This window comes from Sinocyclocheilus rhinocerous, unplaced genomic scaffold (assembly GCF_001515625.1).
Source record: "Sinocyclocheilus rhinocerous isolate Xijiao unplaced genomic scaffold, SAMN03320098_v1.1 scaffold1256, whole genome shotgun sequence".
Classification (NCBI taxonomy): domain Eukaryota; kingdom Metazoa; phylum Chordata; class Actinopteri; order Cypriniformes; family Cyprinidae; genus Sinocyclocheilus; species Sinocyclocheilus rhinocerous.
This window is the reverse complement of record NW_015646445.1, coordinates 467598-493265: the sequence shown is the minus strand read 5'-3', so window position 1 is coordinate 493265 and position 25668 is coordinate 467598. Positions and strand designations below refer to the sequence as shown.

General features: G+C 39.9%; 1 protein-coding gene across 1 annotated transcript; it reads left to right on the top strand.

Annotated features, from left to right (window-relative positions):
• Positions 1-16361: 16361 nt before the first annotated feature.
• On the top strand, positions 16362-21274 carry lig4 (ligase IV, DNA, ATP-dependent). Its single transcript, XM_016511945.1, has 2 exons — positions 16362-16563; positions 18043-21274. The coding sequence occupies exon 2, from the start codon at positions 18055-18057 to the stop codon at positions 20785-20787; it is 2733 nt and encodes a 910-aa protein (XP_016367431.1). The 5' UTR covers positions 16362-16563; positions 18043-18054; the 3' UTR covers positions 20788-21274.
• The last annotated feature ends 4394 nt before the right edge of the window (positions 21275-25668 follow it).

The window sequence follows — 25668 nt, the reverse complement described above, 5'->3', positions numbered from 1 at the left end:
GCTGTACTGTACTGTACACTGAAATTCTAATGCAATATGAACTGTAAAACTAGTGCCAGCTTGACTTGTACATGAACTTGAGCTGCACCCTCTTCCCAGAAGTGGTGGGTAAACAACACAGATTTTACATACTGAATATATTATTCCCTTAAAGGCATGAAGATACTGAAGATACCACAAAGCAATCATCTTTAGAGAAAAATGAGCCACTGGTTTCTATTGCTAAATATCAATCCTGTATTGTAACTCTTCATTCTTCAGGATCATGAATAAAGAAACCTAATATGGGAGAATGAATCATGTCTAAAATGCATCCACTAAAGGAATCATACAGTAAGTCAAGGGAAGAACAGCCCATCAAATAAGTGCCCTAGCATTTGTAATTGACATGTGTTTTGACTCTTTTTTTCACCCACCTCATTGGAATATGTTTAGAAAGTAAGCTGAGGAAACCTGTAAATGGACGACACTGTGCTGAGTTACAGCAGTTCAGCAAACTGGACATAGAATATCAGATGAAGTTGAGCATTTCCCTTTACTATCAGGAGATAATTAAATGTAACAATCAATAATTGCCACATTAGTCTGTGTTATTCTGAAAAAGTTTTTATTTGCCTGACATCTTCATGGATGTGTTCAGTATACTCGATAACTGATCACAGCAAGTATAAGGAAAAACTTTTAAATTGTCATTGTAAAAATTGTTATTGTAGCTTCTAATGACTATAATTTGGGACTGACCTGATAAACTATGAAGCTGGTTAGTGCTTATAGACAACCCTGAATCAGTAACAAACCAGCTACCATGTTCATAAACATGGTTTTCCAGCATGAACTTTTGTTACTTTTCATATAGAAAAGTGAAATACAGTCATGCATCATCACAAAGAAAATATATTAAATATTGTTTCAGTATATATTTACATTTAGAATGGTTGTGCCATCAGACCCAAAGCTTTTATCAGTGTTTCATCACAAACCTACCAAACACTGTCCTAATGCTGCATGCAGTAGTTCACCCTATAGGGGTATCTTATTTTACCCTGTTTTAATAACACCCCATTTCAATTTCACATCAGAAACGCACATATTGTCAATCTAAGAGGATCTATATATCATTTGTTAAATTAACAGAAATTTAAAATAAATAATTTCAACTTATCTTCTTATTCAGTCTACATCGGGTCACCCATTAGCCCACCTGTCTGTCTCTGCTATCTGTAAACAAGCCTTGTTTTCTTGACCGCTCACAAAGGGCTGTTTGTACGTCTTATCCTGCAATTACTATGTTACCTCAATTCAACTCAACCACATGTTGAAATTCAGCTGTTTTTCTGCATGTTTTCACTGTTAAAAAGCCTCTTAGTGTGAATTGGCCCAATTGAAAAGGAAACCAGGACAATGTGTTATAAAAGCATGATCATAAGCTGTTTGTTGGGTATTTTCAGTTTGCAACATATCTGATCTGTAGTGTCAGAGCACACACACACACACACACAGACAGGTTTCCAATGTTTTATGGGGACATCCTTCCATATGGTGAAATGGTTTTTATACTGTACAAACTGTATTTTCTAACCACTTACCCTACCTCTATCCTTAAACCTACCCCTCACACAAAACTATATAAATATAACTACATCCTGCAACATCTGGGCAAATCAGGGACTTGTGAGGATCCTGTTTGTGGACTTCAGTTTGACCTTCAACACCATCATTCCAAACCTCCATCCGTCAGTGGATCGTAAGTGGATAGTAAGGCTGGAAAAATTCACATCCAACACCTGTACCATTAGCACTGGAGCCCCCAAGGATGTGTCCTCCCCCCACTACTCCCCACTTCACAAATGACTGCACCTCTACAGACGTTTAACAGAGGCACCTCTACAGACCCCTCTGTTAAACGTTTGAGGTTTACAGATGACACAACAAACTTCAACCTCATCCAGGACAGTGATGTGTCTGCATGTAGAAGTTAGGTCAAGCAGCTGACTTTCTGGTGCAGTCACAACCTGGATCTGAACACACTCAGAACAGTGGAGATGATTGTGGACTTCAGAAGAAACACCACAGCACTTCCCATCATGAACAGCACTGTGGCTGCAGTGAAGTCCTTCAGGTTCCTGGGCTCTACCAAGTCTCAGGTCCTTAAGTGAGACGCTCACATAGATTCAATCGTAAAAAAGACCCAGCAGAGGTTGTACTTCCTTCACCAGCTGAAGAATGTCACTAGGTTACGTATGTAACCCTAGTTCCCCGAGGGAGCGAGACGCTGTGTCGCAAACTGCTTTGGGAACGCCTCTGTGTGACCACGCTCTGAAACACGTGTGTAATCCGTCTGAGGGAATCCTGGGTGACGTCACCGGCAGGAATGACATAGGGACCAAGAAGTATAAAAGCACATGCGGTGGAGACAGAGGTAGCTTCTGGATTGAGAAGGAAGCACTCGCAGGGATGCAGGAAGTATGGCTACAAGACGCAGCGTCTCGTTCCCTCAGGGAACTAGGGTTACATACGTAACCTTGTGACATTCCCCTTCGGTAACTCGAGCTGCGTTGCGAAACGCTTTTGAAAGGAGTATGCCCACATCCCCAGATTGACCAATCCCTGACCAGTGTGGAACGGCACCGCTAGGTCGAGAGAACTGAGGAGCCAGGAGTGGCATGAAGGTCAAGGCTATAGAACCTGACGAAGGTCAGAGGGGTGGACCATCCCGCAGCGTCACAAATGTCGTTCATTGAAACACCGGATGAGAAGGCCTTGGAGGCCGCCATACCTCTAGTGGAATGAGCCCTGACCCCCAGTGGAGAGGGGAGATCAGAGGACTCGTAAGATGTAGTGATAGCATCCACTATCCACCTGCTGAGTTCGCTGGAAGACCCTTATTATAAGGACCGTAACAAACAAATAACTGGTCAGACTTCCTCCACAGGGCACTGGACACACACAATTAAGCTTTTCCTGATCAGAATCCCGAAAGGGAGGAGGACAGAATGCCTGAAGAATAATTGGCCGTGGAACAATAGAGGGTACCTTGGGGACATACCCCGACTGGGATACAGAAAGGCTATGGCCATGCCAGGAGCAAACTCAAGACAAGATGGGACCATTGACAGGACCTGAAGATCACTGACTCTCTTTAAGAAAGAGATAGCCAGCAGAAATGCAGTCTTAATAGTGAGAAACCTCAATGAAACCTCCAGAGGTTCAAAGGGAGCTTTAGAAGGGGCCTCCAGAACCACAGCCAAATCTCAAGCAGTCACACCAGGGCGTACCTGAGGCCTCAGCCTCTGGGTACCCTTGAGGAAATGTGTTACTAGCGGGTTCCTCCCCAAAGACTGCTCGGCAAGCAGCAATAGCAGCCACGTAATCTTTCAAAGTGGAGGGTGATAACCGTGTGGCAAAACGATCTTGTGGAAATTCCAGCACTGGACCAACAGTGCAGTTAACTGGGTGTAACTGACGTTCATCACACCATGAAGTGAAAAGATGCCACTTAGCAGTATATGATTTCCTCGTGGAGGGAGCTCTGGACTGGAGTATGGTCTCCACTACCTCAGTCGAGAGACCGGAAGCTATGAGTTGTGCCCCCTCAGGGGCCACACTTTCAGCTTCCACAACTCCGGACGGGGGTGAACAATGGTGCACCCCGCTTGTGAGAGGAGATCCCGCCGGATGGGAATCTCCAATGGAGAGACTTCGAGTAGGGCTACCAGGTCTGCAAACCATGGACGGCCCGGCCAGTACGGGGCTACTAATAGGAGACGAACCTCATCTTGTCAAACTCTCTCCTGAACTCCCGGGAGCAGAGCAATCGGGGGAAATGCATAGAGATGCAGCCTTGGCCACGTCTGTACCATAGCGTCCAGTCCAAGAGGAGCTGGGTGAGTGAGGGAAAACCAGAGGGGACAGTGCGAAGTCTCTTGAGTCGCAAACAGATCCACTTGTCCTCTGTAAAACTTCTTCCATATCTGCTTCACCACTTCTGGGTGGAGTCTCCATTCCCCGGGCCTCAGCCCCTGCCTCGACAGGATGTCTACTTCCTGATTGAGGTGCCCCGGGGAGTAAAAACCGAAGTATACTTTGGCCTTAAAGCAAGCTAAACATACAAGCGCACACGTTTGTATTGGTGCAGAATGAGAGAGACACTTACAGCCTAGCACATTTCACCCAGTCTGCTAGTTTCACTTCTGCTTTAAATAAAGTTATGTATGCTTGATTTTTAAACTAAATGCTGTTTATAGTGAATGCGCCTATAATTTCTGTTTGTTTTATATTTACGATGTAGTTTTAATCCAAATGCATGCGCTAATGGAGCGAACAAATGCAGCCTCAGCCACATCTGTACCATAGCGTCCAGTCCAAGAGGAGCTGGGTGAGTGAGGGAAAACCAGAGGGGACAGTGCGAAGTCTCTTGAGTCGCAAACAGATCCACTTGTCCTCTGTAAAACTTCCTCCATATCTGCTCCACCACTTCTGGGTGGAGTCTCCATTCCCCGGGCCTCAGCCCCTGCCTCGACAGGATGTCTACTTCCTGATTGAGGTGCCCCGGGATGTAAACTGCCCTCAGTGAGAGCAGCTTCCCCTGGGCCCACAGAGTATCTGGCACTCCAGCCTGTAACGGGGGCGCAAACGCAGACCACCCAGCCGATTTATATAGGAGACCACCGATGTGTTGTCTGTGCGAACTAGCACATAATGGCCTCTCAGGTCTGGGAGAAAATGCTTCAATGCTAAAAACACGGCCAGCATTTTCAGGCAATTTATGTGCCACATGAGATGGGGACCTTCCCACAGACCCTGGGCGGAGCGGCCACTCATGACCGCTCCCCAGACCGTGAGGGAGGCTTCCGTCGTCATCGTTACACCACGACACGGCGCCCCCAACACGGGGCCTTGGGACAGGAACCAAGGTTTCTTCCACATGTCTAAGGCCTGTAAGCCTAGCCACGTGACCTTGATCATGCGGAACGGGTCGCCCTTCGAGGAAAACCCTCGAGTCTCATGAACAGCAGGCCAAAAGGTATCACGTTGGACGCAGCTGCCATCAGACCCAACAGTCTCTGAAACTGTATGACAGTGAGTGACTGGCCTTCTCTTACTCTCTTGACTGCCGTGAGGATCGACTTGATCCGAGCTGGAGACAGACGTGCCTGCATTGTGGTCGAATCCCACACTACGCCTAGATAAGTGGTCCTCTGTACTGGAGAAAGTACTCTTTTTTTTGCGTTTAATCTTAACCCCAACCGTTTCATGTTGGCGAGAACGACATCTCGATGTTGAACCGCTATCTGCTCTGATTGAGCTAGTATCAACCAATCGTCGATGTAATTGAGTATGCGGATGCCCTGGAGTCTCAGTGGAGCCAGAGCGGCATCCACACACTTGGTAAACGTGATGTAATTGAGTATGCGGATGCCCTGGAGTCTCAGTGGAGCCAGAGCAGCATCCACACACTTGGTAAACGTGTGGGGTGAGAGTGCAAGGCCGAACAGAAGAACCCGATATTGGTATGCTTTGCCCCCAAAAGCAAACCTCAGGAACTTCCTGTGTTGAGGTAGGATGGATATGTGGAAGTATGCGTCCTTCAGATCTATCGTCACAAACCAGTCCTCGGACCTGATCTGAGACACGACTTGTTTGAGCGTGAGCATTTTGAACTTGAATCGCATGATTGAGTGGTTCAACAGACGCAGATCTAAAATCGGACACAACCCTCCATCCTTCTTTGGAACAATGAAGTAAAACCCAGACTCTACTCAAAAGAGTGTCCACTTCTCGTTCCATAACCAGAGCCTGTTCGGGGCCCACCAGAGTGGGAAACACCCCGTTGAATAGAGGCGGTTGAGACCTGAACTGAATTTTGTAACCTCTGTCTACAGTGTGCAGGACCCATTGTGACACATTTTGCCGAAGCTTCCACGCTGCTAGATAGTCTACTAAGGGAATCAGTCTCTCGAGACTGACCTCTGGTGTAATTAGAGTGGCTAAATCGGTGCCCTGAAGAGGAGGACCGGCAGGGAACGGCCAATCTAACTGCTCTAGATACTCCCTTGGAGGTAGCGAGCCTCCCAGAACCGCTACATTCCTGGGCGGAGGCTGAGAGCTGCGCTTGCTGGAGACGCTGTGCCCTGAAGCACCGGGGTGGCAGGGTTAACGAGACAATCTCCTGAGGGCACTGTATGCTGAGGTGTACACCGCTCTTCCCCAGAGGGGCCTGCCTTCCTGCTGTTAATGACAGTCATCAGATCCGTCACATCTCTGGAAGACTTCGGCCTCTACTCCTGTTCTCTCTGTGGGGGAGTACGAGTGGCGATGCTCCATTTTGGACTTCTCTGTGAGAGGAGCTTGTACACGGCTGGGGCTGGTCCTACGGCGAGTGAGAAATTACTGGAACGCCACCGCTTGTTTCTTGGCCTCCTGAAATCTGTCGACGACTGTATTTACAGCGTCGCCGAACAGACTAGAAGGTGCTAGCTGGGCGTCCATAAGAAAGACCCTGTCCTTTTCTTTGATGTTGGACAGGGTCAGCCACAGATGCCTTTCGGTGGCCACCAAGGCTGCCATGGACCACCCAATAGCTCTGGTGGTCTCCTTGGTGGCCTGAAGTGAAAGATCTGTGGCCCGACGCAGCCGCTCTTAATATCTTTTCCCTCGTCCATCTCCTTCAGCAGGTCAGCTTGATACGCCTGCAACACCGACATGGTGTGCAGGCAAGTGCCAGCCTGACCTGCTGCCGTGTACGCTTTACCAACCAAAGCCGAAGAAGTCCTAAGAGGCTTGGTGGGTAATACTGGGGCCTTGAGGGACGATGCCACACCGGGTGAGAGATAACTCGCAAGCATCACTTCAACCCGGGGCATCGTCCCATAACCATGCTCTTTAAGTCCCACCACGTTGGCATAGTGAGAGGCATTGGGACTAAAGATGTGGGCTGAGAAAGGTTTATTCCACGATCTGGACACCTCGGTGTGCAGATCGGGAAAAAACAGCAGGCCCCGGCGTGGAGGCAGTGACTTAGAGCGCAGGAATCGCTCATTGAGCTTGCTCTTCGGACACTCTTCCTACACTTCAGTCGGCCAGTCAATGTTTAATTTGGCCACAGCTCTAGTCACCACCTCCTCAGAGGAAGATAAATGGAGCACCGAGCCCTCTCCAGGGGTGGAAGAAACCGTTTCCAACGCGCTTCCGTTCCCTGAGAGAGAGCGCTGGATCTGGCAGGTGAGGAAAGAGAAAAGCACCTGCCTGTCTCTAATCCCTCTGCCACATCCATTTGTGAACCCCACGATCTGAGTCGCTGCTCTGCTTTGGCAGAAGCAGGACCTGAACCGCGAGGAATGCTAGAGAGAGCGCCCTCCTTGAAGAGCACTCCCTCGAGAGCTGACCGAGCGTGCTCCGCTCCCAGATAAGCAACACACAAACTGTGTGCATCCCCACCAGTAATGAAACGCGGGACAAGATTGCTTGTCCACTTTCTTGTCTTTGCTTGCAATAACAATGATAATATGATACAACTTCCAAAGACAGACAACAATAAATAGAACGAACACACATAGAGTGCTTACTGAACAACAGAAGCTGCCGCTGTCTCCACCGCATGTGCTTTTATACTTCCTGGTCCCTACGTCATTCGCGGGAATGTGACGTCACCCGGGATTCCCTCGGACGGATTACACACGTGTTTCAGAGCATGGTCACACAGAAGCATTCCCAAAGCGTTTTGCGACGCAGCTCGAGGGGAACTTCAGTCTGCCACAGGAGCTGCTAACACAGTTCTACTTGACTATCATCAGAAGACTACAATGGACAGTCTGGACTGCTGAGAGGATTTTTAGTTCTCCCCTGCGCACCTTCCAGGACCTGTAATCTTCCAGAGTGAGGAAGGGGGCAGAGAAAATCATCACAGACTCCACTCACCCTGGCCACAACCTCTTTAAACTGTTGACATCTGGCCAGCGACTCAGAACACTAGAGCATCTAGGCACAGGAACAGTTCTTCCTACAGGCCATCTCCCTCCTGAACAGTTTAATAACGCCCAAGGCCTCTCTTGGTGCTATACGTCCACTGCAAATTCACTCCTATTTATTCATATTATTGCTCATAACACTGTAAATATGCACAAAATCTTTAGATACTTGTACTGTATTTCTGTTCTGACTTAAACTATTTATTCTATTTCCTCTATTATTTCTATTTCTATTCTGACAGACTTAAATGGTCTTCTTGCATTCCATATTATTCTGTAATTTTAATATTATGTGTTTTGTATTTTAGTGAACACTGGAAGCTTAAAAAACAAGTCAGACCACTATTTTTCATAAGAATTACTCAGCAGTGGATGACCTTTTATGTTTATTGCAATGTTATGTAATAGATTGCTTTCTATCTACTGTTCTCTATCACTGAGAAACATGTGAGCAATGGCTGGTAGGTTGCAGTGAGTAGATGCAGACATTACAGCCACTACTGTGGCCTCTGCTGCAGCCTGGAGCTTTAGAGGTTTGTGAAGACGCATTTGTGCAAATCTGTGCACCGACCTGATTTCAGTTATAGAGTGAGGGGTGGAGGAGATAGACTGTCTGATATCCAGTGTGATTTATCTCCTAGTCAATGTAGTGCTATTTTATCATTCCTCCCACTTATGTGCACACCTGACTCATAAGAAAAGGCTTCATATGAGTAGCAATGGAAAAATTAACAAGACTGACAGTATGTTCCCAGAGGGAACAATATTTCACCCTTCTGATATAAATATATATTCATAAATTAAAATGTAAAAATCTATAGTCTGCAGTTCATGAGATAAGAAAAACTAAATTGTTTTAAGATATCTCTAGAGATTGTTGTCTGAAATAAGGGCAGCTTGTTGAACATTAATTTCAAAACCATGCACTGTAAAAATATATAATGTAATATAATATTTACTTATTTATATTTATATTTATGTATTTTATATTTATGTATTTTATAATATAATATAATATAATATAATATAATATAATATACTATTTATGACTTTTACCTTAACTGTTACCTCCTGGTGGAGGAACCTGCCCAACTCAATCTAAGCAGCTAAGTCCTTAGCCATCTTCAAGAAATGGCTAAACCATCTACACTTGACCCTCTAACACTTGCACTCTCTATTCTATTTTTATTCCAACTATTTGTTTTCTTTTTTATTTAAAAAAGACCCTCTAACACTAGCGTTCTCTATTCTTTTTCTATTCTATCTACTTGTTTTCTTTTTGTTTATTATAAAAAGTAACCTTGCTACGTGTACTGCGTTTGACTAACTGAGACGTGTCATAGCACTTACATATTATGGCTCTTTTGTTGGTTTTGATTGCTTCTAATGTCTCAATTGTCAGTTGCATTGGATAAAAGCATCTGCTAAATGACTAAATGTAAATGTAATAATATAATATAATATAATATAATATAACATAACATAACATAACATAATATAATATAATATAATATAATATAATATAATGTTTCTTGGTTAAAGTTCCACAGTCCACACTATACTGTAACTGTAATAAAAAAGCTATACTAGATCTAACATTACTTTTTTATTTAAATGTACAGTTTTTAGTTGTACAAGTCATCTAATAATTTACAGTGAAAAAAAACAAATTGGTATTCTCAGAATTCCCTGTGTAATACTTCATATTTGGTTGTATTTCATTTAAATAATTGTATTTCTTATTGGTTTTTGTTAAACATTAGGCTTTTACAGTATGTTACATCTTATGTTGGTTAATTGTGTTTTTCAGCATTATTTTAACATTACCTTGGTTTTGTTTGTATTTGTGTGTATGACAAAGTGCACTCAGCTTGTGGAATGTCTTGTAATAAACTTTGATTCTTCATGTGGCTTTATCTTTTACTATCTGTGTTATTATGGAGGTTAGTGTATGTTAAAGATGCAAACCAGATTTTAGTTGCAGCATGGTCATATTACTGTAATTCAACTGAAAAGGACTGGATTTGCAGTAGCTACTTTTTTGTAAATTAGTTTAAACTACAATTTAGGTTTGCAAAGTTTCTTACATTTTTGCAGTATTTTTACTATTTTCTTTCTGGCAACTACAGCTGTCAGTTTCTTTTTCCCTTTTTGTTTTCTTTTTTTTTGTGTGTGTGTAAAAACAAAATGATTTTTAGAGTGTTGTTATTAATAGGGCGTTGGTGTTTCTTTTTCTGCTACAACAGCTTTCACTCTTCTGGCACGGCTTTCCAGTAGATATTGGAATATGGCTGCAGGGATTTGCTCGCATTCAGACACAACAGCATCAGTGAGGTCAGGGAGTGATGGAGCCTGGCTTGCAGGCTGTGCTCCAATTCACCCAAAGCTGCTCAGTGGGGTTCAAATTCTTCCACAGGTTCAGTAAATGTTTCTCAGGTTCTCATGTCATTTCCAGATGTTGCATATTCAATATCATAATAAAATAATGGACTAGATTATTAAAAGAAGTCCTTTAAAACATCCTTTAAATATGACATAAACAATAAAATCTGATGACATTTTCTGTTTTTTTTATACATAAACATTTAGAAACTGTAGTTTGTTTGTATGAGGTACATCCACTGCTTAAGTGGAGCTTAGAATTGGGTCTCTCTGAACAGACAGACAGGTGATGGAGAAACCATGTGCCTCTGACCAGTAATAGCTTTCCTTACTGTAATCAACGGCAATCACCACTACACCCTTGCTGTCACACTTTCATGCCAACCAGATAAGGTCTGACTGGTTTGTGTGTTTTGCATCAGGCTAATCAATCATGTAGCAATGGGATAGCAGAGGACACAGGAAGTGCTGATGTGGGAGAAAGATGGACTGGGAGAACAGAAACGTTTTCTGACATGTTCTGAACTGAATCAGCTGCATGCCCTTATTTAATTCAAACTTCAAAAGATTAGGACGGTTCCACAATACATGCCATGCTATGGTGCAGATCTGTATGTCTGCCATCTCATGGTTTAATAGATCAACAAAGTGTTTTTCTTTTTCATTTATTTTGCTCTAAGTTGGGGTTTGGGTTGATAAAAAAAAATCAATTTGATATTGATTGTTGTTTATTTTGTTTGTTATACTACCAAAATATAGTAAAATACTATTAAATGTATGACAACCAAGGAACATGAAAGTTTTTCTTATGCTGTTTGGTTCTTTACCTAAATGCAGTAACAAGCATTTGTTTATGTTAACTGTTGTTTGGATAAAAAAAAAAAAGGGGGAAAAGAGCTTTAGGGAGGCAAACAAGACGCATACCTTCCTCAGAAACTTTATTTGTCGCTGTTGGACAGTTTGATACAGAAAAATGTTTTTTTTTACGTACTGTTTGACCTCATAGTTTTTTTTCTTTTTCGGTAGCCTTTTTTTCCTATAAAAACCTGAGACAAATAAACACTCACACTCACACACACACACACACACACACACACACATATGTCTGGTTTGCTATCCTTGTGGGGACTCTCCATAGGCGTAATGGTTTTTCTACTGTACAGACCGTATATTCTATTGTCCTACACCAACCCTACCCCTAAACTTACCCCTCACAGGAAACTTTCTGCATTTTTAGATTTTCAAAAAACTTCATTCTGTGTGATTTATTAGCTTGTTTACCCGTGGGGACCTCAATTTAGGTCCCCACCGTGACACGAGTCCCCATGAGTCTGTGTGTATTCAGGTTTAAGTCCCCACCAGAATAGAAAAACAGGTACACACACACACACACGCACACACTCACACACGCCGACCTAGCAAACTAGCCTGAGGTGTTTTTGAGAGCAGGTGTGGGTCATTCTAAATTTGGGGGAAAAGGTCAAGTAACTTTGGCCACTGTATAATCACTCTGTAACATATATAGCAATGCCCAGTGTTTAAAGGGATACATCCAAAAATAAAATTCTGTCATCATTTACTTATCCTCATGTCATTCCAAAACTGTATGACATTATTACCTCCATGGAAAATTATTTTGAAGAATGTTTCAACTGTTTTTGTTTATACACTGAAAGCCAGTGGCTTTCACTGTTTTGAGAAAATGCTTTTACAGTTTTTTCTCCACTGCTTACACAGATTTTCAAAACTTTGCCTCTTTTTTTGAAAACTTTACACACAAATCCAAGAATTGCAGACGCAAAATGCAAAATGCCTCACATCTCTTGCAAAATGAAGCACTGCATTCAAAATATTACAAGAAATATCACAAACACATCTCAAAAGCAAACATTTGCAAACACCTTTGCCATAATATTAATTCCTGTTAGATTTTTGTGTGTTACATAGAGAATTGTGTGTTGTGTTTTGCAAAAAGTGTTTTATGAAATTAAAAACTGAGTCAAAGGCCGAGAATTAGGATGGTTTTGCAGATTTGGTGTGTGCTTCTGGTGTTTCAGTGTCAGGTTTCAGAAATTGTGTGACAAGTAAAGATTTTGTGTGTAAACAGTTGAAAAAACTGTAATAAAGTTGCATATATAAATAAAATATAGGATATTGTTGACAAATGGTTATATAAAAATCATAATATATATTATTAACATACAGTACAAATGTACAAATTTTACTAAGGGAATTTTATATGTTATAAACTTATATCTTTGCCTTATAGTTAACATATATGACAACATCACTCTTGCTCTTCACTCTTGGCAATATATGTCATATATTACATTTCCATATGGGTATTTTCCAGAATTTTATTTTGTTTTGTCCTAGTTAAAAAAAAAGATGAAGTGAAGTTGCTTGGTCCTACCCTGTGTACAAACAGTAGATAATTCCACAACAACATCATTGTGGGATTTTAGTGGGAGGGAGAGAGACACAGAAGAAAACAGATATCAAGAACATTAAAATGAATAAGTCAAGTAAACTTTTCTCCCTTATTGCAGGTTAGAGACATCAGTATAGTAATTTCTGGACAGCCTTTTTTTTTTTTTGCATGGTCATAGTTATGCCATGCACCCCCTGGCCTCTGTGACTTCTGTGAAGCATTGTAGGTTGTGGTTCAGTGATGCAGAAGTCATTTGGTGTGCAGTGCAGTGAGTAATCCTATGAAGATTAAAACAGCAATAGCCTCACAGCTGGGAATATGTACGTATGCATGTGTGTGGATAAAAGTGAGAGCGAGAGAGGACCATTAGTGATTTTGTGATATCATCTGACCTAAAGTTTCCCTGACAACAGAGCATTTTCCATGCACTAACCCTCCTCTAAACCCTCTGCACAAAACACACACACACACACACACACACACACACACACACACACACATGCACAATGTTCGGTTCCACTTGAAAATGGACTCCTCACCACAAATGCTGACGTCACTTGTTTACCATTTCCCAGCTCAGCACACCCTCTCTAGTTCGGTTCACTTAATCACAGTTCCCTCTACCTCTTGTGCACACACACATCTACATAACTGCACAATCACACACGAGTGTTATGTAATGAACTGTTTCTTAGTGCCTCATTTTCATGCATGTAATTCTGTTTGATGAGATATGAAGTGTCAAGCCATTGGTAGCACTGATGTTGTCGTTCTGAAGGATGGTGATAAGAGGGATAAGATGGGCACTGTCCTTTCAATGGTTTCTCTACTGCAGGACTGATGTAAACAAGCCAGGGCTATGACACAGTTCCAGCAGTGCAGTTCCAGCTCATATGGAAAGTACTTCCCTCTAGTGGTGAATATATAAATTCCAAACGTAAAATTCCACACTGCTGGCCTGTTGACAAATTCACATTCTGCCTACTCAGCTCTTCTATTCCAGTGCTTCACATGGGCTCATGTTTGTATTATGATTGGATTATTTTGAGGGCACAGGCTTCTAACCCAAAACAAATTCCCAGAGCAAAGGATTCCTAAAAACTCCTGAGTGTATAAACCTTGTGCCCATAGTCATGACCCTGAGCAATTTCTCTTTTTGATTTTTCTTCTTAGTAAAACACCATTTAGTACCTACAGTATCTCTGTCTGTAAGGCATATAAACCATTTTCTTTGCTATCATTTAATAAAGTTTGTCTTGACAAACCTTGCTATTGACTTATAAATGAATTAAATAGAATTGAAAATCAATTTAACATTTAATTTTAATTTTATTTCATTGCTTTCAAATTGCAATTCTGCATCCTGATTTTCTACCTCAATTCAAATTTAAGACAAAGAGACTCTTAATTCAGTTTTGAAAGGTACACTTAACTCTTTTAAGTGTACCTTTACTTAACTAAATTAATTCAGGAAATAAAGCAGTTTATAGCTACATGTTGGGGTCTGGGCAGAGGCTTAGAATATGCAGGGGATTATTGCATATAATGCAATAATCCCCGCACTTTTAATAAAATGTAAATTTGTCCCTCGCACTTTTTCATTGGACAAGTATGTTCACAGAGGTTTTCATAGGGCAATGTGCATGTATAAATCAAGATTTAAGATAAGACAATCTATACAGTATGTAACCTGGCATTTCCATGGCAATCAGACACTCACATGAAAAAACAAAACAAAAAACTTAACTTAATAAATAACTCCTTTTTCATGATTAAGTAAAGCAGTAAGTTGCTTTGGCATGTGGGAACAAAATTGTGTTGCACAATGATGAATAATTTGCTAGATATTTCTTTTAAAACCCTGCTTCCGAAGACTGCTTTGACAGCCCAACATGCCTGAATCCGGTCTGAGAATATCGTAATCCATGTTTTTTTTTTACCTGCTTACACATTTGTGGGTCATGTCTGATCTGTGCCACATGGGAGAAAAAAATTTGAATCGAGTCATACGATCCATGTAATGTAATTGTGGCCTGACTGTCCCCTGTGCCTGAGATAAAAGATCTCTCATGGTCAGAATATCCCAAGGAAAGCCTTCCAGGTCCAAGTCTGCAAACCAAACTTGGGCCAACCGGAATGGAGCTACTACTAGCTACTTTGCTCCGTCCTGACAAACCCTCGCTATCCCTGTTGAAAAACCAGCATATGCTGGTTAGGTATGTTTTGAAGCATGGCTGCTGGTTTGAGCTGGCCCTTAGCTGGTCATGAGCTGGTTTAAGCTGGTCCTAAGCAACTAGCTCCTGCTCAGGACCAATTTAGGACCAGCAAAAAAAAAAAAAAAAAAAATACTATGGAAGAGAGTGGGGACCATCAACTGTTTGGTTACACGCATTCTTCAAAATATCTTATTTTGTGTTTAGCAGAAGTAAGAAACTCATTCAGGTTTGGAACAACTTGAGGGTGAGTAAATGAATTTTCATTTTTGGGCAATCTGTCCCTTTAACATGTGTGTAACCTTAGGGCATTAAAAAACGCAGCATCATAGGCGGAGGGTGAACCAACCCCAGGGTACGGCTAAAAGCAGCCAAATCTATTAACTACAAACATCACAAACCCGTCTTTTTAGGCAAGAACCAGACATGGGTGTCATGTAGGCTAATAAAATATGTTTAATGGGACTGAATTTGTATTTAACATGATTACAGTTTAATAAAAACATTAGAAATTGATCATTATAAAACGTTTCCTTTCCAAGGTTATTAAAACAGTGAATAAATTAGCTATTATACAGAAAGCGACATATCATTAACTTTGATCTATCCTGAGTTTAAGCATTCTCAAAAAACAAAACTATTGTTTTAATCACTGAAGCTGTCTACACTGTGAAATGAATCTCTTACGTTGTACTTACATCTGCGCTTTGTTGTTTATGATGAGAGAATAAGCGGAATTCACTCAAAACTGATGAGTTTCAGTGATGACTCATCTGAACCCCTCTGATTGGCCATTGCATTCCTAAGCGCAACAGAATCGCATGTGATTGGTTATAATGCGCAACACTGTAAAACGCCTAAAATTAAATACGGTGCAACATGAGCAGGTCTTAATTTAATGACGCAATCTACACTTTCTAATCATTTTCATTTTGTTAGCAACAGACATAATAGATTTAATTTGTTTGCGCAGGGGCATTTTAGTCCAATTTAGTGGCATTTTTGCCCCAACTCGCTGTGGCCAGGGGAAGGCTAAGCCTTCCTCAGCCTTCACGCTCCGCCTATGTGCAGCTACCCCTACTAGACTGATTGGGCCATGATAGATCTAGATCTATGACTGTTGTCGTTGTAGTACTAAAAACTAAAAAATGTCATTGTAGTACTAAAAACTAAAAAAAAGTACTAAAACTACAGTTTTACTACAGTTAATGTTTTTAAACCCATTGTAACCCCTGGATTTTTAAGATCTTCGTTCAGTTTAGTTAATGTACTGTAGGTGGCGGTAATGCTATTTGTGAGTGAGTGTCCATTAAACCAGGAGAAGAAGTAACTGCCTTGTGTTATATTAAAACACTTCCTGACAGTCGCTGTAGACAGTTGAAATTTATAAGATTCGTTGCGTGCATAAAAAAGCATAGCATGAACGATAAGCTAAATAAATCACATTATATGCGGATAAATCCGGAAATTGTTCATAAAATATATTGATAAACATCATTTAAATAACACGGAAGTTGACTTGCACTGACTCCCGTTTCAGAAGTACGTTATTGCAAGTCTTCGTTCAAAGGTAAATATTTTATGTTATGTTGTCTACTATGTAAATATTTTTTATTTGGCAAAATGACGCGTTTGAATGTTTACCAAATCTTTAAATGCGATCATTTGCCTATTACTATTACACCACTTTTACTTCAATTTATTTTAATTATTTATTAAAATATATTGTCGTTGCTTTAAAATATGCTATGTTATTTTCTTTGTGAAAGTATTCCGTTAGTATTCCGCTTAAGAAAGAAAATGATTCGTTATACTTTGTGTAAAAAAAAAAATCTCAGTATGAGTGTAATGGTCTGCTTATGTTTTTAGGTTAGAGTGACACAATATGTGACCCTGGACCACAAAACCAGTCATAAGGGTCAATTTTTCAAAATTGAGATTTATACATCGTCTGAAAGCTGAATAAATAAGTTTTCCATTGATGTATGGTTTGTTAGGACAGGACAATATTTGGCCGAGATACAACTATTTGAAAATCTGGAATCTGAGGGTGCAAAAATTCTAATATTGAGAAAATTGTCTTTAAAGTTGTCCAAATGAAGTTCTTAGCAATGCATATTACTAATCAAAAATTACGTTTTAATATATTTACAGTAGGAAATTTACAAAATATCTTTATGGAACATGATCTTTACTTAATATCCTAATGATTTTTGGCATAAAAGAAAAATCAATAATTTTGACCCATACAATGTATTTTTGACTATTGCTACAAACATACCCCAGCGACTTAAGACTGGTTTTGTGGTCCAGGGTCACATATATTACTGATCCTAAAGGAAAATTAATCAGTCAGTGAAAGGCTCTTCATATGCTTCAAGCCCATGTACATATGTTAAATTTCTGTAAAGCAAAAAATATTGGAAACCTATTAGAAATTAGTATTCCATTTAAGAAAGAAAAGGATTAGTTATACTTTGTGTAAAAAAAAAAGAAAAAAGCTCAGTATCTGAATGAGTGTAATGGTCTGCTTAATGTATTTAGGTTAGAGTGACACACTATATTACTGATTAGACATTGGGCAGTTTAATATATTAGCATATAATATCTAGCTCATACAATATATGTGTTTATGTGTGTGTAATACATTTTTGGACATATTTGTCATGTACATGTATATCCATCCTAAAACCTGTCAATAGGCCTACATGTTGATGTTAAGTAAGTACATATAAAAAATAGAAATGTATTATAAACATACTGATTTTTTGTGTATATATTCTTTTGATAAAGTTGCGTATATAACTATATATTGTTGATATATGGTTGCTATTATTACCATATAAAAATCATCATATAGGTATTATTAGCATGTGTACATAATTAAATTAAGGATAATGTACATATGTGAAAATTATATATCTCCATGTAGGTAACATATATATGTCATATATTACATTTCCATATATAAGGAATTATTTACTAGCTCTAGTAAAAAGCACATGAATCAAAACTATTTAGATAAACTCTGCTATGGTTTTTCCCTCAGGTGTCCTCTGCAATGATGGAAGGTGCCTCAAAAAGTGATGCCACACCACAGACGGCTGTTGCTGCACAAGTTCCGTTCATCGACCTCTGCACAGTTCTGGAGAACATCCAAAAGACCAAACTCCGACCAGACAAAGGCAAAATTCTAAAGGATTTTATTGATTCTTGGAGGAACTTCCATGCAGCACTTCACAAGGACAATTCCAATACCACAGATTCATTTTACGCAGCCATGCGTCTTATTGTGCCTCAATTTGAACGAGAGCGAATGGCTTACGGTATAAAAGAAAACATGCTTGCCAAACTATATATTGAAGTTTTAGGCCTGCCTAAAAATGGACCTGACGCAAACAAACTCCTAAATTATAGAACTCCAACCACAAGTCAAGGAGAAGCAGGTGACTTTGCCCTTATGGCCTACTTCGTCCTGAAAAAAAGGTGTACAAGTCAGGGGAATTTAAGCATTAAAGAAGTCAATGACTTCTTGGATTCCGTAGCTATCAACAATGCCAGCAAACAGAAGGATCAAGTGAAGAAAAGCCTTTTGCATCTGATAACCCAGAGTTCAGCTTTGGAACAGAAGTGGCTCATTAGAATGATCCTCAAGGACATGAAACTTGGCATTAGCAAGGAGACAGTACTTCAGGTTTTCCATCCAGATGCACCAGAACTCTACAATGTCACCACAGATCTGAATAAAGTCTGCCGACAGCTTCATGATCCATCTGTGTCCCTCAGTGAGGTCTCCATCGATCTGTTTTCTGCTTTTAAACCAATGCTGGCTGCTGTTGCCAACATCAGACTGATAGAGAAGCAAATGGGCAACCGGACATTCTATATTGAGACAAAGTTTGATGGTGAGCGCATTCAGCTGCACAAAGCTGGAGATGTTTACAAATACTATACCAGGAACTCTTATGAGTACACGCAACAGTTTGGGGCCTCTCCACTAGAGGGCTCCCTCACACCATACATTCACAACGTCTTCAAACCTCATGTGGTAAACTGCATATTGGATGGAGAGATGATGGCTTATAACCCTACAACTGAGACCTTCATGCAGAAGGGCAGTAAGTTTGATATTAAAAGGCTGATGGATGACTCTGATTTGCAAACCTGCTTTTGCGTATTTGATGTCTTGTTAGTAAACAATCAGAAGTTTGCAAATGAGCCTCTCAAGAAGCGCTACGAAATTCTTGAGACTGTCTTAACACCGATCAAAGGTCGTATCCAGTTGGTCACAAAATCTGAAGGCAAAACCATGCAAGAAGTGGTGAATTCTCTCAATGAGGCCATTGACAATCTGGAAGAGGGGATTATGGTTAAGGATCCCATGTCCATCTACAAACCAGATAAACGGGGCGAAGGATGGGTGAAAATTAAGCCTGAATATGTAGATGGTCTGATGGATGAGCTTGATCTGCTGATAGTGGGAGGCTACTGGGGTAAAGGCAGGAGAAGCGGGATGCTCTCTCATTTTCTGTGTGCGGTAGCAGAGGTGCCGAGTCCAGGGGAGAAGCCCACAGTGTTCCACACCCTCTGCCGCATTGGATCAGGCTACACTATGAAAGAACTGTACGATCTTGGTCTGAAGTTGGCCAAACATTGGAAAGTTTACAACAGAAATAATCCTCCAGCTGCCATCTTGTGTGGAACAGAAAAACCAGAGGTTTACATAGAACCACGCAACTCAGTGATCATACAAGTCAAAGCGGCAGAGATCGTCTCTAGTGAAATGTATAAGACCAACTGCACATTACGCTTCCCAAGAATAGAAAGAATCAGAGAAGACAAAGAGTGGTATCAGTGCATGACCTTGGCTGAACTGAGCCAGTTCCGCTCCAGAGCTTCTGGAAAGCTGGCATCCAGACATCTACATATCCAAGAGGACCAGCCTGAAAAGAAGAAGCACAAGTTCGTAGCCAAGCCCAAGAAGACAATCGGAGTCATTGACCACTTTAAATCTCAGGATTTATCAGCGGTCACCAAAGAGACGGATATGTTTGAAGATGTGGAGTTTTGTGTGATAAATGGCAATGATGAACATTCCAAGGCAGAGCTTGAGAAAGTTGTGGCCCGCTGTGGAGGCATTGTTGTGCAGAACCCTGGGAAAGACACATACTGTGTGATTGCAGCTGCGCACAACATGAGAGTAAAGAACCTCATCTCCTCAGACCAACATGATGTGGTGTGGGCTACTTGGCTGCTGGAGTGTCTGGAAAATAAGCAGGTTATACCCTGGCAACCACGTCACATGATCCACATGTCACCTTCCACCAGGGACCACTTTGCTAAAGAGTATGATCAGTATGGAGACAGTTATTATGTTGACACTGATGAACAACAGCTGAGGGAAGTCTTTGAAAGGATTGGCCCCACAGAAGCTGAGTGTTCGTCTGTGGCACAGATAGAAGCAGAGAATGCCTGGGATGACTTGCCCACTAGCATTTTTAGGCCTTGCACTGCATACTTTGACCGGTGTGCTGACCTTGGAGATCCAAAAACCATCATACGGGGTACAAGTTTGGACACGCGTGCCTTAGAATTCCGATTCCATGGTGGTACTGTTGTGGAGAAACTGAAGGAAGGAATCTCGCATGTCATAGTAGAAAGTGAAAGAAGAACTCTGGACTTGAAGACGTTGAGGCGACTTTATGCTAAGAAGTTCAAAATTGTTCGAGAATCTTGGGTGACCGATTCTATCAAAGCAGGCCATGTAGAGGATGAGACTGCCTACTTAATATAACCATGAAGGCTACTACACAAACTATAACACTGGAAGATTGTGGTGTTTTAATACTAGCTGTAATAAACTACACTGGATAACCATTAGTTGCATTAAAGGTAACCATTTAAAAATATATATAAAATGATGGGACTGGAAAGGATTACAGTTTGAATTATAAGGAGAATAATTTACTGTTGAAAGTACATCAGTACCTTTTTAAAGTTTGTCATATGTCTCTGATTTAAAGCACTAAGTAAGACTGAGTTTGATTTAAAGTACTGAGAAAAATTTTACAGGTGGAAACAACGTCTTTTGGAGAAAAAAAACCTTTATTTTTCTTACGCTGTGTTTTGTTCTAAATAAAAATGTCAAAATTATAGGATGTACTGTATTAAATGGGGTGGTTATAACATAATGGTTAAGAATCTTAGCCTTTATATGTCACCCTATTAATTACATTGATGTTACTGTACAATTAGTTACATAAGATGGAAATTATATGCAAAATAACGTGTCATTAAATTTGATTCTTAAAGAAGCATTCAGAATTTTAATTGAAGCTGTCAAAAGTGTTTTTCTTGTACATTAACTTGACTCATTACAGTCAGACAAATTGAGCTTCTGGCAAGCTTGAAGTTCCATTTGAACAGCTTGTCAAGCACACTGAATTTATTGTGTGAGAGCTGTAGCTTTCTAATTGTTTGGAATGGGAGTTACTGTAATGCTTCCAGAGATCTAATTTCCAGAGTGCTAATAGAATGATTGAGGCTTCACACACAATCACATTCAACTGTGTGTCTAGGTATTGTAAAGATAGATTTGCATTTGAGTAATATGGATATTACACTAGGTAATATGAGTGTTGTCTGATTTTTGTCTGAAATTTGTCTGACTGTAAGCAAGTGATTGCAAAGATACTATTTAAACTGAACTTAGCTGGATGATGACATCACTGAATTAAATGATGAACTGCCTTTAACTGAAAATTAGTGTTTACTATTGTCATTTTGCATTATTGACACACTATTTTCCTAATTAATGCTGTTCAGTTGCTTTGACACAATCTGTATTGTTAAAAGCGCTATATAAATAAAGGTGACTTGACTTGACTTGACTAGGTAATTGGTGTGAGCTTGTGAAGGTGTGTGAGTGACAAATCCATCCCTCATTGAAAATGAAAGCATAATGTGCTTGGACTGAATTATGAAATCCACATTTAGTGTGGGAAGGTGCTTTGGTTTGGAAATTTATGCTGCAGAGCCATGACAGAAATGATCCTAAGACAATAGCGTGTAATGTGTTTTAGGGAGGGGAGTTGTTTATTATTCCACAGACGGGTAAAACTTTTGTAACATTGTTTTGTATATATATATATATATACAGTATATATATAGTCTTTCTGTCTGGAAATCCCTAGTCTGTATAGCCATAGAAAACATCTTTTAAGTGAACCAGACCTTTAAAGTGAAAATTGTCATCAGACAGTTGTCATTGTCATAGTATAATGTCTAGTTTCTCTTTTCAATATAATGAGTTTGTGAGTAGTTTACTGGTTTTCTCAAGCTCAGAGCTATGGATAACACGATTTTTAGAAAATAATGACTTTGTACGCACAAAGCTATTGTACGGCTTAAGAAGAACTGGAATATACAGTCTAAGAAACAAGAATAGACATTACCTCATCAAATTAAAAAGGTACAGACTGCTATTATAAACAATCACACTGGCAGAGTATGGGATTTCGAATAAAGACAAAGTCTGAAAAGAAAACCCTGGGAAGAAAAGTTGTTTTGTGCAAATTCTTCATTGCCTCTTTGTGTTTTGTCTTTCACATACATACATTATAAGCTTTGAGTGTGAAATCACGCTGCCATGCAGATCTAGGGAGAGTGAAGCACACTACCAAAGAAGAAAAACAAAAACTTGTTACAGGTTTTGGACAAGAAATGCAAGGACATTGGAAGGTAATATGAATCTCAATCTGACCGAAGATGTGTCCCAGAGTGCCTGCTAGCTGGTGCACCCACTGTTGAAAGCTTCCTGTATGGAAAAGGTCAGAGAAAAATCATGAGTTTATATCAGCCTGCAGTAGCTTTGACTGCTTTTTGAAGTTAGTCACTAATGTTGTGTAGGATATAGGCTTTGCAGTATTATTTTATTAAAAATCAGGGTTTTGGTAAGATTAATTAGCGTTGATTTGTGTTTTGATGTTATGATTTCCATATCCTATTCTTCCAGAGAAAAGCATATCATATTTTTTTACTGATGGCCAGTCTTTCGTTGAGCAGTTAAGTCTTAGTCAGTTAGCAGCAGTAATTGGATGTTTATACAAGGTATAAGAGAGGATCCATTACCCTACCCCCCCCACTGAGAGCCAGAAAACTTGACTCAAAAATTGTGAATTTGCCTTGCAAATGAGTGTGCCTTCCCTCTGGTGACATGTTAGTTTAGAGCCACTGGTCCAGGATGTTTAAGGAAGATCCTGTCAAAAGCAATTTGTCTTTAGTTATGTAAGGTGGACAATGTTATTGGCATGAGTCAATGCTGCTTATCATATATGGAGTGACAAAACATGTTTTTTTTTCCAACCCTAGCCAAATTAGAATTATCCATAATTCTAATTTCTCCTGAATTATCTGATGTGCTTGGCCACTGCATAACGTATATATCCAACTGGCTTAATTCACCTCAGCTTCCTGCCAAGAGTTGTCTTGATACATTTCATTTTATACTGATGTCTGTGTAGTCTTTGGTCTTTTTCAAAGAACACACTGTAATGACTGGTTATTATTGAGATGAAGTAATTTTTGAAAGAAACGATGATGATAAATTATTGTTGTTGGTATAATAATGATGACTTCATAATGAGTAAGGAAACAGAACAGGAAACATGTATAATATTTTGAGAAAGGACTGGTGGAAATTTAGCCTAACATTACATTCTTATACATGAGTCATACTGTATAATTTGAGAGCCTGGTGAATTATAGCCTTGCTTTGTGTGTTTGCTCAGCTTGAATGCTATTGTCGTTTTAATGCGATGATCTCAGCACACATACGGACACCCGCTGTGGTATGAATGGAGTTTGCAGGTCTCAGATCCCCAGCCTAACGTCCTTTAAATGAGTGTGATAGTACTCATATTCAGATAAGGCATTCAATCAGAGTATTTTTCTCTGTCTGTTTCCTGTCTCAGGAGAAGGGAGGATAAATCCACACACTGAGGGATTATATGTCGTCTTTCACCTGCTTTTGAATGTTCGCTTTGAAGTGATGAAACATTTTGAAAAGGGCTGTGGAGAGGAGAGAGGATTTACCTTGCACCTCTGTAAGGGCATGTTTTGATCTAAATGGCTTCATATGAAATCCTTGTTCAGTATGTTCTGTATCACTCAGAGGCACAGTGGTGTCCTTTTTCCTGCCGCTTTATCCTAAACATCTATGTCTAAGTAGTGTAAACATATGCATGTTCATATGTAAAATGTATATGAAATAGATGCCATCTAAAAGCTCCTTTTGGAGAGACATTCCTTCAATCCTTATTTATTGTCTTTTTAATGTATCTGATTACAGTTTAATGCATGATATTTTAGTAAATTGTGCCAGGTCAAACACATTAGGCACATGTTTTTTCCCCTCTGTGTGCATTGAATTTATTTAATACACGAGTTTCACAATTTGAGTTGAATTACTGAAATAAATGCACCTGTATATGCAACCTGTTCCGCTCAGTCCACTTTTTTAGATCTAATCTAAAATCTTCTTTTGGTGACACATTCCTTCAGTCTCTCATTTCTTTTTTGGTTACTGTATCTGATTGCAGTTTAATTACAGGAAATAAAGTACATCATGGTGAGAAAATGCAACTTCTCACAATCCTATTGATTTTGATTACTGAATAAGCTCAGAGGGGTTTCCAGCAATGACATTTGATCAAATGTAATGGTAACTGTGAATAGAGAATGGAGATGCCTCCCCCAAAGTTTGTTTTGCTTCAACATCAGTCAGTTTGGTTTCTTTAACACAGAAAAACTAGTAATTCAATTTGAATCTGTGGTTCCCTGCAGTTGATAGAAGAAATGACTCTGACCCTGTCTGTGGATATTGTGCCCGGAAAACATCCCCAAGTGTGCTTAAAGATGGCACCTTTGCTTCCCACACTCCTGACTGTATCCTTACACCAATTATGCATGAATTTGCCAAGTACACAACATTCTGTAGTTATAAACCCTTACGAAAAAGAAGTTTATTCAAGTGTGCTATTAGTATACTTCTTTTAAACTAAAAATAGGAAAGTATACTTTTAGTCTACTTTTTATGTACTTCTCAGAAATGGGCTTTATGTACTTCTCAGAAATATACTTAAAATGACATTTAAGTATACTTGACTTATACTTGTACTAAATATATTTTAGCTATTATTGTGCTCCTAGAATCCGTGTTTTCATTGTTATACTGTAGGGGGCGCTAGTACACATCTTCTGTACAGAATTTCCAAAAAACACAAGTGAAGAAGAAAACGAAACAACAGATGCTTCCACATGTAATCTAACACAATCAGACATAAAACAGCATCAAAACTATGTAACATTATGGAATAAAATGTCGACCAATGAAGAGGCAATAATAACTGTCAAGCTTTGGGGTGTTGATCGACTTTATCTACGTTTTGATTATCAATCTGAATCCAATTCATAGTCTTTTTTCAGCTTTTTGTTCAAAATGTTATTTATTTCTTATTTCTTATTCTTTAACGTAACTGAGTACAACTTAAACTAAGGTCAAGCGGTTAGTCAGAAACCCATAATCTCACTTAATGCGCCCCATGTTTCATCTAATCTGAAATCTAGTATGCACGTAACCCTGGTCGCAGATTTGCGGAAACATACGCCTTCACTT

Coding starts and splice junctions, on each gene's coding strand:
- lig4 (XM_016511945.1), top strand. CDS start 18,055: ATGATGGAAGGTGCCTCAAAAAGTGATGCCACACCACAGACGGCTGTT.